Source organism: Copadichromis virginalis, linkage group LG6, assembly GCF_057382275.1.
Source record: "Copadichromis virginalis isolate Kocher_CV1m ecotype Utaka linkage group LG6, C_Virginalis_male_GT1.1, whole genome shotgun sequence".
Taxonomy (NCBI): domain Eukaryota; kingdom Metazoa; phylum Chordata; class Actinopteri; order Cichliformes; family Cichlidae; genus Copadichromis; species Copadichromis virginalis.
The window spans coordinates 25,525,621-25,538,438 of NC_140623.1; the positions used below are offsets into that span (position 1 = coordinate 25,525,621).

At 41.9% G+C, this 12,818-nt stretch overlaps 1 protein-coding gene across 1 annotated transcript; it reads right to left on the minus strand.

Annotated features, from left to right (window-relative positions):
• Positions 1 to 458: 458 nt before the first annotated feature.
• LOC146707880 (recombining binding protein suppressor of hairless-like) lies at positions 459 to 8,452 on the minus strand. Its single transcript, XM_085459453.1, has 11 exons — positions 8,173 to 8,452; positions 7,524 to 7,562; positions 7,305 to 7,400; positions 7,065 to 7,230; positions 6,228 to 6,402; positions 5,965 to 6,102; positions 5,763 to 5,875; positions 3,997 to 4,137; positions 1,631 to 1,786; positions 1,377 to 1,480; positions 459 to 1,288 (listed from the first exon to the last, which is right to left on the minus strand). The coding sequence occupies exons 1-11, from the start codon at positions 8,190 to 8,192 to the stop codon at positions 946 to 948; spliced, it is 1,491 nt and encodes a 496-aa protein (XP_085315579.1). The 5' UTR covers positions 8,193 to 8,452; the 3' UTR covers positions 459 to 945.
• Between the last annotated feature and the right edge of the window lie 4,366 nt (positions 8,453 to 12,818).

The window sequence follows — 12,818 nt, forward strand, 5'->3', positions numbered from 1 at the left end:
CCCTCTCTCCCTCTCTCTCCCTCTCTCCCTCTCTCTCTCACACACACACACACTCACACACTCTACATTCATTAAAAATTTCATCTTTGATATAAAAGAGAAACCAAAACTGTTCAGTGGCCTGGAAAACATAAAACAGCCAAGCCAATAACTGCAAGCAGACAGAGATATCTTCATTTTCTAAAGTGCTTCCAAAGACTGACTGACTCTTTTTCATTGCAACACACTCAACTGTTAACGACAGCAAGTAAGCTTTAAAAAAAAAGAAAAGAAAAAGGTGAGAAGCTGTTGTCTGACTATTACACACATGAAAAGCAATTTTCATCTTGACTCAACTGAGAGAAAACAGGAATGGGAGGCAACAATATGAAAAACTATCTTGGTAACAAACTGATCTTACTATGCAGTGTATCATACAAAAATGTACCTCAGAAAAAACTTATAAAATACAATATGAATAAAATAATATAATAATATTCCTTGGTCCATAAAACTATGTTATTCTTACAAATTTTCCCTTGCTCAATGCAATTACAAGTTTGTGTTCATCTGCAAACATAATGCTGGTAGTAAGAAAGCAGTTAAAGTAGCTTCCAAACCTGCCAAGTATATAAAAACAAAACAAAAAGGTTATTTTACAAATGATGTTGCTATGGGAGTTAGATAGTTCACCTTCTTTTAGATGAAGAGCATAGATATCACGTTACTCTGAGTGGAGCTTATGATATGTCCACATCAATCCACAAGAGGGTGATACAGTACAATCAGAAATCACAACTCTTGCTTCTGAAGTTGTCTTTTTTTCCTCCTCATAGTTTCACAGTTCCTCTAACAAAGAACTTCTTAGCTTCTGTGCAATTCTTCACAGGTCCATGAGCCTCTTTGGAGAACATGCTCACATTTTCTCACTCAGTCACTGAGAGCACAATCACAAAACACGTTTTACTATGACAGCACCGACATAGCTGAAGTCCCAGACGACATGCCAGAGTCACTACTGCTGTAGGCTCCGTGGCCATCCCCAAGCACACCCATCAAAGATGAAGGTGAGGATGAAGATGCGGGTGATGATGAAGAGGTGCTGTGTGACCGCAGAATAGCTCCAGCAGCACTGCAGTGAGGTCTTGGCCCTGGTTCGGGGGTATACGTGAAGGTCAAGGCAGTGGCGTAGATGATTCCATCACTGCGAACCAGCGTGACAGGGACCTGAACTGGCTGTCTCACCCAGCGCCAACCCTCCCTAAAGGCAGAGATGTCTGGCACCACGCAAAGGATGCTCTCCCCACATCTAAGGAAGTAAGCGGATGGGACAAGGCTTAAAAAAAAATGAAATGAAAACACACGGGAACAAAGTTAACACTCGCAGACATATTTACCTGTACATGGTGTCTGCCTCCACATCTCCAAACCAAACTCTGAGGTTAGGGGTGAAGTTCTGTCCTGTCAGCTCCAACATAGCAACATCTCCTCCACCATTTAACTGGACAGAGACAAACATAAAATCAATCAAGTCTTAGAAGATTCATAGTAGTTGAATAAAAACAAGAGACGTATACTTGGGTATCAAGAGTGTCACTCGTGTTTGCTGGTAACTAGAGCATATCTTCCCCGGAAAAGGCTGTATGTGTACCTGCAGGCTTTCAACCACAGGGACAGGTGTTACTGGTGTGGGCACGGGGCCCATGCCCTCATAAAAGGTGTACTCTGCTTTGTCAGTACTAATGATAGTCCATGAAGCACCATCATTAATCATGTCCTTGTTGGTCTCTTTGGAGCACGGTGTAGCCTGAAAAACAAAACAAAACAAAAGAAACACAATTAATTTTAATTCCGTACAGTTATGTCCAACCAGGCACCATCATGGTGGCTGATAGAGGCTCGGACTGTTATGTTTAACTCTAGAAACTGGTGCTCAAATCATACAAATGGCTGCTGTAAGTACTGCTCTAAAACAGCTCTATTAATATTTATCTGTGACAAACAGATTCTTCTAATTATTGGTTTGTTTCAAACACACCAACACTGTTTATATTTATACGACCAAATCTGTCTTTGCAAGAAAAACAAAACCAAAAAAAACTAAAACCAAAATGTTTCTAATAACAAACTCTTAGGTAGCCCCATGCCAAATAAAATCATACATAGTTTTTATTTTTAAATTACAATTTCTCTGGATAAGAAAATAAAAATGTCAAACTCTTATCTGTAAAGAAAAAAAACCTTCAGTAATAATTACCTATATTTTTAACTGAACTATATACTGATTATTTGCAGTAGTATATAGATACATTAAAAAAAAAAAGTAGGAACAGCCACATATAACACACAGCAGGTCATCTATGGTTTGATTTGTCCGCATGTGTCAGACTGGATGGGTTGTTACCAACATCTGGTGAAAATATCATGTCAACAGCACTTTTAGAAATATATTTACTTTGAAAACTGATGACGTGTTCAGTTCTCATTTTACCTGCTGTATACAAAATATATGAAGGAAAACGTGGCAGTTAAATATTATTCACACAGTCATTAAAACATTTGTCAAAATGTTTGACAACATTTGGTATTCACGGTCCTGGTCAAAAAGGTAATGTAAGTTCAACATTACATTCTAAAATGCGGTCATAGGTTGTGCTTTTCCTGATGCCTTCATACAGTATGATACAACTCTTCTTTATGTAGCGACATTACCAAAAAACCAAAGGGCTTGGAGAGGAGTTGGTAAAACAGTTAGGACTTTCTCTTAAGTACTAAAAAGATGTTACTCAGCTCATAAAACATTTTACTGACTATTCTATTGGCTGCATTTCACAACCCAAATATTTACAGGTAGTGAAATGCTCCAAAAAGTCTGTGAAAAGCAAAACCACAAATGTTTTCTTAAGTCATTATACTGTTAGAAATAATAAAAAATAATAATAACAACAAAAACAAGTCGCTTGTTTCTATTATTTAATCAATTTTTAGAGTCAGAATCGCAGCAACATACTCACCAAGCCTTAGCATGAATCCTGCCCCAAACCTAAGACTTATAAATGCTACAGGGGATAAGTATCAGTAGTCTTCCTGTATATGAAGTTGCTACACCTTCAGCTTTCAAAACCTTTACTGCAGCTGCTCTTCCTTGGATTGCAGAATGGATTGCAGAAATTGCAAAATAGTTCAGCCTACTTTTTTAAACTTCCTAAGAATGAAGAACTAAAGAAGGGGTTTGTTTTAAGGAGATCCACACTGACAAAGACCTGATGACCAACACCAACATCAACCTTTGCAGTTATCATTTTACACCAGAAAACTATATTTATTGAAATAGGCTAGGACACATGACTAACTTTCTCTGAGGAATGAATCATCCTGACCCATTGACATCAGCACTACTAGTCACAGAATACAGACTGCAGTTGGCAATTCAGCCCATAGTAACTGTTCCTTAAGAACACCAATAAAATTATTATGTATAAATTGCGATTTTATGTTAATGTAAGTAGCACACCACACTCCAGTGGAGCTGACATGAGAGCTTGCAAGTCAGCACTACAGATATGCCTTAAACATTTCAGAGCACAGAATGCTGATTATTTCTTCTTGATTTCCAATCCTAATTTTAATATCAAGACCTAATTTTGTGCACTTCTCTCTTTTTTTTAATAATTCAGATTTACTAGCTGCATTTACCAGCTGAATAATTCATGTGGTTATTGCATTTTTCTTTAGTGATACAAACTCAAAAAATATGTTTACTTCTGCTTTAGACATACTTCAAACCTGTTTAATTCTGGATCAGTCTGGATTTTGAGTCAGTCCATAGTCACCCTTCAACAAGAAAATACTCCAAACGGCACTACTGGCAGATTTCCTCTCCTTAGCAACAGCAGCAATTTATTACTGTTTTGATACCTGCTCATCACAAAAAAATTCTAATATAACTTGATTTCACAAAAACAAAGTTGAAATAATTGAATATATACATGTCTATGTGTGTCAGACTTTGCACACCTGGAACTGGATGATCCTCTCCTGTGATAGACAGAGATACATCCTGTCTGTATCTTTCAGGTAAAAGGCACACTTGTGAAGCTGGGACACCGGGTCATCAGCATCCATTAAAGCTGCTTGCTTGTCCACTTTTCGAATGATCTGGGGATCATAACACACTTATTGTAAGTACTGGTCACTAGGGGTGGGTTTTGATAATCGATTTATCGATTAAAATCGATTCTGGCTTGGATAACGTGATATCGATTCATTAAAATCTTGAATCGATTTTTTTAATATTAATTTATTTTGCCCGAAATGCCAGAATCTCAGGTTAAACCTCACAAAATTTCAAGAACCACCAAACAGCTAAAACAGTAAATGAGAGCAGGCACACAGATTCTGCACAAAGATGTAAACACAAAGCTCGGACCCGCCGACGGACCAGAATCAGTGAGATGTCGCCTTCTCACCCGACGGCACGGACACGGTCGGGGCTGAAAGCCGACAGCTCGCTGATACCGATGTTTCGGCGGGTCCGCGCTTTGTATTTACGCCCTTTTTGCGCTGATTCTAAAGCTGTTAGTTTTATCTCTCTCCAAACATTATTGACCGAACCAGCAGCAAAAGAGTTACGCTTCAATAAAAAAATTAAAAAAAACGTCATGAATTCCCTCTGACTTTTGCTGTTTTGCTTCAACCACACTTCATGCACAGCTCTCTCTCACTTTCTCTCTGTACTTCAAGAACAGTTTCCCGTCTAAAAATCTGTTTTCTGCATTATTCGCTTGCTTGTTACGCACAAGTCTACCGTTGTTTACAGCGCTGTCGGCCGCTGTTTTTTCCCCTTTTACTTACTACCGAAAATAAATCCTCATTTCTGCTGTTCAATAGGCTTCTGAACAAATGTAAACTTTTTAAAATTATGCAAAATGCAAAACACTTAGCTGTGTCTCTGATAAAACCCCTGTAACTTCAGAGGTAATGTTCATATGTTGATTAATGGTTTTCTTTCGTTTTTGATGTACTGCAGAATATTTTTATAAAATCCCAGGCCAGGAAAACCACCTTCATGTTTTTCTGTGTTTTATCTTCAGCTACTTTGCTCACACCTTTGATAAAGTTTTGCGAGTGTCAGCTTCCTTTTTATAGATACAAAAATATGTAAATGTACTGATCTGAATTATAATATTTCTGACTGTCTGAGGCAAAATTTCCAAGATTTAAATTGATTCGAATCGAATTGATTCGGGACCTTGTGAATCGGAATCGAATCGATTCTAGAAATCAGTGACGATACCCAGCCCTACTGGGCACACACATGAATGTCAGACTATGTTAGGAAACCTTGATTTAGACTGTGTGGGCTTTTACTGCTATTATTAATCTCTTTGTCATTTCTGCTTTCCCACGCTGTCAAACTTGCATCATTCTTCATTTTATCATCACCTCTCTGGTCCTTGCTCTCTTTCCCCCCAAATCCCCACTGTTATTCTGCCAATATAGAAATGCAGTTCCTTGACTGGCCACTTGAGGCTTTGCTCTACAGGTGAGTCAACAGACTCCGATGTGAATTTGGCCAGCTGTCCAGCAAAATTAAATTTTTTTACAGTTTTGGATTCTATATTTAATTTTGTAATTTATGGCAAGGCTACAGGGAATACCCTTTTTTGTGTGTTTTCTTTTATAGAAATCACTCATTTGTATGATACAGTGACACCTGGACGCCACTACAAGCAGCTCATTTTCTCACAAACAGACAACAGAAATAAAAAAGTGCCACATACCAGTCTTGGCAGGGCCATGCCAGTCACAGAACAAACCAATTTGACTGTCTGGCCATAGTGAATATAGCCATCTCTTACAGCAAACTCCTCCCCTTCAGACTCATCATCGTCCACTAAATAAAAGAAAATAACAATTTAAAAAAAGATTAAATGTCTCTTATTTAAAATCTTACACGATATAAAAGAAAAAAGTGTAGCTCACAGAGGTGAATGTAGAAGGCACCCCACTGTTGAGAGCTGGCATGAAAGTTTCCCCCCTCCACATGGAGATACCTGGTACTGACCGTCTGGGAACGCAGGCGGTTAAACAAGGCCACCTTTGTCCCAGATGCTATACATACTGGAGGGGAATAAAAAACAGAAAGTGAAACTGGAAAAAGAAAATCATTTTCAAATCCAACTTAAACATCAAGCTGTTGTGAAACCATTCAGCACTCTTCGATTTATGTGTGTCCAGCAACTCACAATCAGCATTTTTCAAGGACTGTTTCTTCTTGGAGGGCTTGGAGATGACCTTGATCCTCTTGCTGAAGAAGACTCCAATGTTGGCACTGTTTCCATACAACATCTTTACAGATAGCATGAAGTGCTTCCTTTTATCTGAGTCACTGATATACAGCGTCTTAGCTGTGCAGAAGTGCTACCCGGGGAGAAGACAAAGGTTAGGGGACTTTTATTTTTGCTTCTCTCATATCTCCTACTGGAGAACAGGCTCATTAGCAGCATCTGTGCAATGCGAAAACATGCCGATGTGCAGTAATATCAGCTACAGCGTGAACATGGTTAATAAGGTTGGTTTCTGGTTTTCATGGTTTCTGCAGCAGCCAACAGGGGAAATTACACAGCAAAGCATCTGTATATCTGACCCCTGTGGTTACTTCTGTTACTTTGCTTAGCATAGCACTTATGGAGCACTGAGAAAAAGCAAGCGACCTGCTTATTCATCGGCTGAGAAAATAATCAAAAGCTGATCTAAAGAGATAACATCTCTTTCTTCTCTATCTTAAAGATCCAACGTGAAGAGTGTTGTCAGGGAGACAATAAATCTTCACTTAAAAGAACCATTTTAACATCTGTCAACCTCTTATCACAAACTGAACACAAATTTAATCATACAAATTGTAACTGGATCCCACACAGGAAAATTAATAAGACAGCAGACAAACATCAGGCACTGCCATCGATGGAAGTCATCTTATCTCAGAAAAAGCAAACTCCTGATAGCAGTCAACAAGGCAACTATCTGACACAGATGTTTAGCCTCTAAATCACTGAATCTGTAGTGCCATTATAACTACCCACCTTGCCCTCCAGATTGAGCTGCTGCATCTCCTGCTCACTGTTGCCAATTCCAATGAAGGCACAAGGCTGGGCCTCCTGCTCAGTACAGCCCTCCTTCTCCATTTTTTCCAACTTCTTTTGCCATCCGGTGCCCATCAGATATACACACGGTGGAGGACAGAAAAACCTAAGTGGCACAAGAAGAAGTAAAGTGAGACATTTTTCTTTAAACACAATGAAACTTAGCAGTGCCACACAAACCTTTTTTCATTGCCATATGACTTTTGTGCGACTTTTGCGTGTAGAATGAGCACCGTTTGATCATCTTTGTCCTTCAAGTAGTTCCTCATGGCTTCCCTGCAATGTGGAGAAACGCATTAAACCTTTTAGAGCACTTTTTAATGACATGATCATTTTTCCCCTAGATTATAAAGTCTAAGATTGCACGGGGAACAGCTGGCTGTGTTTCTCACACTCCACCTTGTTAATCGCTGTGGCTGAGGTCGCTCACCAAACTTCCTGCAAAACAAAAACATCAGGGGAAAAGTCATTTACACGTGGTTTTAGTGCTGGGGTTAGTGCAGCAGAAACGTAAAATAAGCTTGAGGGAGAGTATGTAAGAAAACAGATTTAATAGAGGCGATGTGATTTTCTTTAAACGTTTTTTGGATTAGAAGAAAATTAGGAAAAACGCTGAAGAAAGAAAGCCTTTGAACAAAATGGGAATCGTTTGTTTTAATGAGCTAAGCCAAATTTTATTTCTTTCTTCAGTATCTGACAAAGTTGCAGTTTTCTCTGAGGGTGTTATGCTGATGTAGTCAACTCTTAAAAAATATTAAGCCAAAATAAAAAACTTAAACTGGCAAAAAAAGTTTCTGAAATTGTTTGAAACTTTCTTGATAGGGCAGTTCAATAAACTGTATAGAAAGCAGGCGATACTTCGAAGAATAGTTTTGCACAACTGAGCCCGCACCGTGCCACAAGGTAGTACTATTATGTGTGATATGCCTACTAACAACACCGAAAAACATCGCTCCCCCACCAAAAAAGTAGTACCAACTGCCAATATCTTCCCCAAATAAAAACAGTCAGGTTTTGAAAACATACAGCTTTAAATTTCTGCACTTACCCCGTTACAACGGGCGCCATCTTCCGAATAACTCTTCCCCCCCCCCGGAAAAAAAAAGTCCCAACAATCGCGAGATCCCTCCCCCAGTTCCCTGACCAAAGCCAACGGCACAACAGAAGAAGAAGCAGACTGGAAGGAAAAGAAGGGAACGAAAGAGGGAGGGAGGGGAGAGTGACGGGGCAAAAGGGGGTGAGAAGAGGGCGAGGGAGGGGCGACGGGCAGAGGGCAGACGCCACAACAACAGGCGTGGGAAAGTTGCAGCATCGCGCGAGAACGGAAAAACTCTCACAATACACACGCATGAAGGAAGGGTAGTTTTATCGCGAGATCTACCGCCTTCACAACTCGCTCTGTTTTTTTCCCACAGGGCGCGCGCGCTGTAACTCGATTCCCACGCTTATTGAGCAACGAAGCAGGCTGCACCTTTCTGTGCTGAGGAGCTAGAAACACGGCCACGGGATAGATATGTGTTATATGAACTACAGCACTGGAAATATATGGGAGAGTGGAAGATTAAAGCACAGACCTTAAATGGGAAGAGTGGAGAATCACAGTGAATGCAGATGCTTCCACAGAGCCTGTTACAAGTAAAAGAGGCCAAGAGGGAATATCTACAATAACGTAGTCTAGAAGGAGGGTCAAAGATTGCTTAACCCGCTTGTCAAAGTCAAAGTCAACTTTATTGTCAATTCTGCCACATGTACAGGACATACAGAGAATAGAAACTTCGTTACTCTCAATCCCTAGATAAAATAGAAAATGAACATTTAAATATAAGAGTGATTAAAAATGCAAGTAAAATATTTTAAAGTAAAAAAAATTAAATAATATAATACAATTTTACATATAACAAGAAAGCTATACAATATACAATATAAGGGTAAATGACATTGAGTGCAAACCAGGCAGAGTAGTGCAAATAGGCAAATAGTGCAAATGGAGATTTGGTAATGTACGGTATGAGATAGTGTAACACAAAGTCTTATGAGGTAATGGCAGTCCAATGGTCCACGAAGTGACTGGTAACTGGTGCAGGCCAGTGAGTGAGTCAGAGAGTGTGTGTGTGTGAGTGTGTGTGACAGAGTTCAGTGAGACCGTGGAGGAGAGAGGGGAGAGGGGGCAGAATCGGGAGGGAGTTAAGCTTCCTGACAGCCTGATGGATGAAGCTGTCCTTCAGCCTGCTGGTCCTGGCCTGGAGACTCCGCAGTCTCCTCCCCGACGGCAGCAGCTTGAAGAAGCTTTGCATTGGGTGCGTGGGATCAGCCGCTATGCAAAGGGCTTTTTTAGTGAGACGGGTGCTGTAAATGTCCTGGAGGGAGGGGAGAGAGACACCAATGATCCTCTCTGCAGCTCTCACTATGCGTTGGAGGGTTCTATGACAGGACGCATTGCAGGCTCCAAACCACACAGTGATGCAGCTCGACAGGATGCTCTCGATGGTGCCTCTGTAGAAAGTGTGCATGATGGGGGCTGGTGCTCCTGCTCTTCTTAGTTTGCGGAGAAAGAAGAGACGCTGCTGTGATTTCTTGGCCAGTGCTGTGGTGTTGTACGTCCAGGAGAGATCCTCTGTGATGTGCACACCCAAGAACTTGGTGCTGCTCACTCTCTCCACAGACGCTCCGTCAATGGTCAGAGGAGCATGTTGGGTGTGCATTCTCCTGAAGTCCACAACAATCTCCTTCGTCTTCTCCACATTCAGAGAGAGATTGTTGTCAGCACACCACGTGGCCAGGCGTCTCACCTCACTTCTGTAGTCGGTCTCATCCCTGTTGCTAATGAGACCCACCACCGTTGTGTCGTCCGCAAACTTGATGAAGAGGTTGGAGCTGTATGATGGAGTGCAGTCATGGGTCAGCAGAGTGAAGAGGAGGGGGCTCAGCACACATCCCTGCGGGGCCCCCGTGTTTAAAATGATGGTGCTGGATGTGTTACTGCCGACCCGTACTGTTTGAGGTCTTCCGGTGAGGAAATCCAACAGCCAGTTGCACAGTGAGGTGTTGAGCCCCAGCTGGACCAGTTTTTGAGTGAGCTGTTGGGGGATTATAGTGTTGAATGCTGAACTGAAATCTATGAACAGCATTCGAACATATGAGTCTTTTTTGTCCAGGTGTGTGAGTGCTGAGTGGAGTGCAGTGGAGATGGCATCATCGGTTGAGCGGTTGGGCCGATACGCAAACTGGAAGGGATCCAGGGAGGGGGGCAGGACAGTCTTGATGTGTTGCATGACTAGTCGTTCGAAGCACTTCATCAGGATGGGAGTAAGTGCAACAGGACGGTAGTCATTAAAGCAGGAGGGAGATGACTTTTTTGGAACCGGAATGATTGTGGTGGCTTTAAAACATGTGGGGACGACAGCCTGGATGAGTGATATGTTGAAGATGTCTGTGAAGACATCAGTGAGTTGTGTTGTGTTGTGTTGTGTTGTAATAGCGAGTAAGGCAGCTGGATTTAGATATATGGGATACATCACCACATTTAAATTGTGATTCTCAGGCACACTGTGTAAAGTGTCAGGAAAAACTGAGGAAGAGTAGCTCTTCCTCAGTTACATCTTAATGCAGGATCATTAATAGAATAATATAGATTTTAGTAGATTGGCAGCGCATCATTACAAAAGATGAGTTCACATGTGGGGCAGCACGGTGGCACGGTGGTTAGCACTGTTGCCGCACAGCAAGAAGGTCCTGAGTTCAATTCTACCATCAGGCCGGGGTCTTTCTGTGTGGAGTTTGCATGTTCTCCCCGTGTTTGCGTGGGTTCACTCCGGGTACTCCGGCTTCCTCCCACCGTCCAAAGACATGCAACTTGTGGGGATAGGTTAATTGGATAATCCAAATTGCCACTAGGTGTGAATGTGCGAGTGAATGTGAGTGCGAATGGTTGTCCGTCCCTGTGTGTTGGCCCTGCGACAGACTGGCGACCTGTCCAGGGTGTACCCCGCCTCTCGCCCTATGACAACTGGGATAGGCTCCAGTGCCCCCCGCGACCCTGAAAAGGATAAGCGGAAGCGAATGGATGGATGGATGGAGTTCACATGTGGGAGATCAGTGGTGGATGTGGAAAAAGGAGAGCAAATGCATTTGAGAATCAGGATACTGTATTAACCCCTAAGGAAATTATGTGGTTAGTGTTGCTCCAAGACAACAAGAACAGTAACAGACTGAACTAAATTAAATAATGCAATATGTTACAAAATATAAGAAATAGCTGTAACATATACAAAGAGCTCAATAATAAATATCCAGAATATTACACAGATAAAATATAGATGACTGACATTTTACTCTAAATTGTAAAACCGTGTTACTTTCAATGTAGAGGATATGTAAAAGGTTGTAACTATTGCAGTGTGTACTGTGCAGGTTGTACAGGGAGGAATGATTTGTCGTGCAGTGGTGCATTGGGGTAATCCCATTCTCTCACTGAACGTGCTCTTGTGACTGCCCAGCACATCATGGCCTGGGTGGGAGGTCCTCATGATGTTGTCCTTATCTTGGACAACATCCGCTTCTCTGACACCAGCTTAAGGGAATACAGCTCCATCATGGAAACATTACTGGCCTTGTGGATCAGTTTATTGAGTCTGTTAGCATCTGTGACCCTCAACCTGCTGCCCCAGTATGCAACAGCATAGAGGATGGCACTGGCCACAACAGACTCACAGAAAATCCCGAGCATTGTCCTGACAGATGTTGAAAGACCTCAGCCGCCTCAGAAAATAGAGAAGACTCTGGCGCTTTCTGTAGAGTGCAGTGGTGTTTTAACCCAGTCCAATTTATTATCTATGTGTTTCATAGATCAAGACAACCACACAGGCCTCAGTGCTGAACCCATTCAATGACAACATCTGTTGGCTCCGTTACACTGTTACTGCCCTTGTTTGGGTCTACTTCTTCTCTTAGAAAGAGGGCACGACAAGTTCCGCACACTTCCGGGTGTCATGGCGGATTGAGTGGACGCGTTTGGTGGTAGCTCCCTATCAGGAATTTAAAACACCGAAAACTCGTCAACAGACAATTCAATTGAGCAAAACGAATACAATTGGTGAGGAATAAGGCAAAAGGAGGCCAAAATGCCAAGGGGACATGATAAAGCCGCAAAAATAAATACCAATAACGCAACAGGACAAGACTGCACGAGCCCCGATGGCATAATTAGAGATTCGGCTGGCGAATTACTAAAAGCCATCGAATCATTGAAATCAGAAATGAAACAAGATAATGAAAGGCTGAGAGAAGGCATTAACACGCTACAGCGGGAATTGGGCGGTAAGCTCGACAAGATAAAGGAGGACATAAAAACTCTGTCGAAGAGAGTGGGGGAAGCCGAGGATCGAGTGGGAAATATAGAAGATGTGACAATGGAGTTAATTGAAGCGCTCCTCCAAAGCTTGAAAACACAGAAATTTATTCAGAACAAGCTGGTGGACCTGGAGTCAAGATCCCGCAGAAATAATATACGCCTGGTTGGAGTGGAGGAAGGCTCCGAGGGGAGATCTGTCCAAGACTTTGTCTCGGAGCTGCTACAGCACGAGATACCTATACCGGCCGGGCTAGAACTTAAGATCCAGCGGGCCCATCGTATCTCTGTACAGAAACCGCGCCCTGGAGAATTCCCACGTCCGATTCTTATTAATTTCCAGGAAT

Excerpts from the sequence above, each read along its gene's own strand:
- LOC146707880 (XM_085459453.1), bottom strand. The coding sequence starts at position 8,192 with ATGGCGCCCGTTGTAACGGG. Across the intron at positions 5,876-5,964 it reads TGCCTTCTACATTCACCTCT|TGGACGATGATGAGTCTGAA; the intron begins GTGAGCTACACT and ends TCTTTTATTTAG. Across the intron at positions 1,787-3,996 it reads AGAGGATCATCCAGTTCCAG|GCTACACCGTGCTCCAAAGA; the intron begins GTGTGCAAAGTC and ends TTTGTTTTTCAG.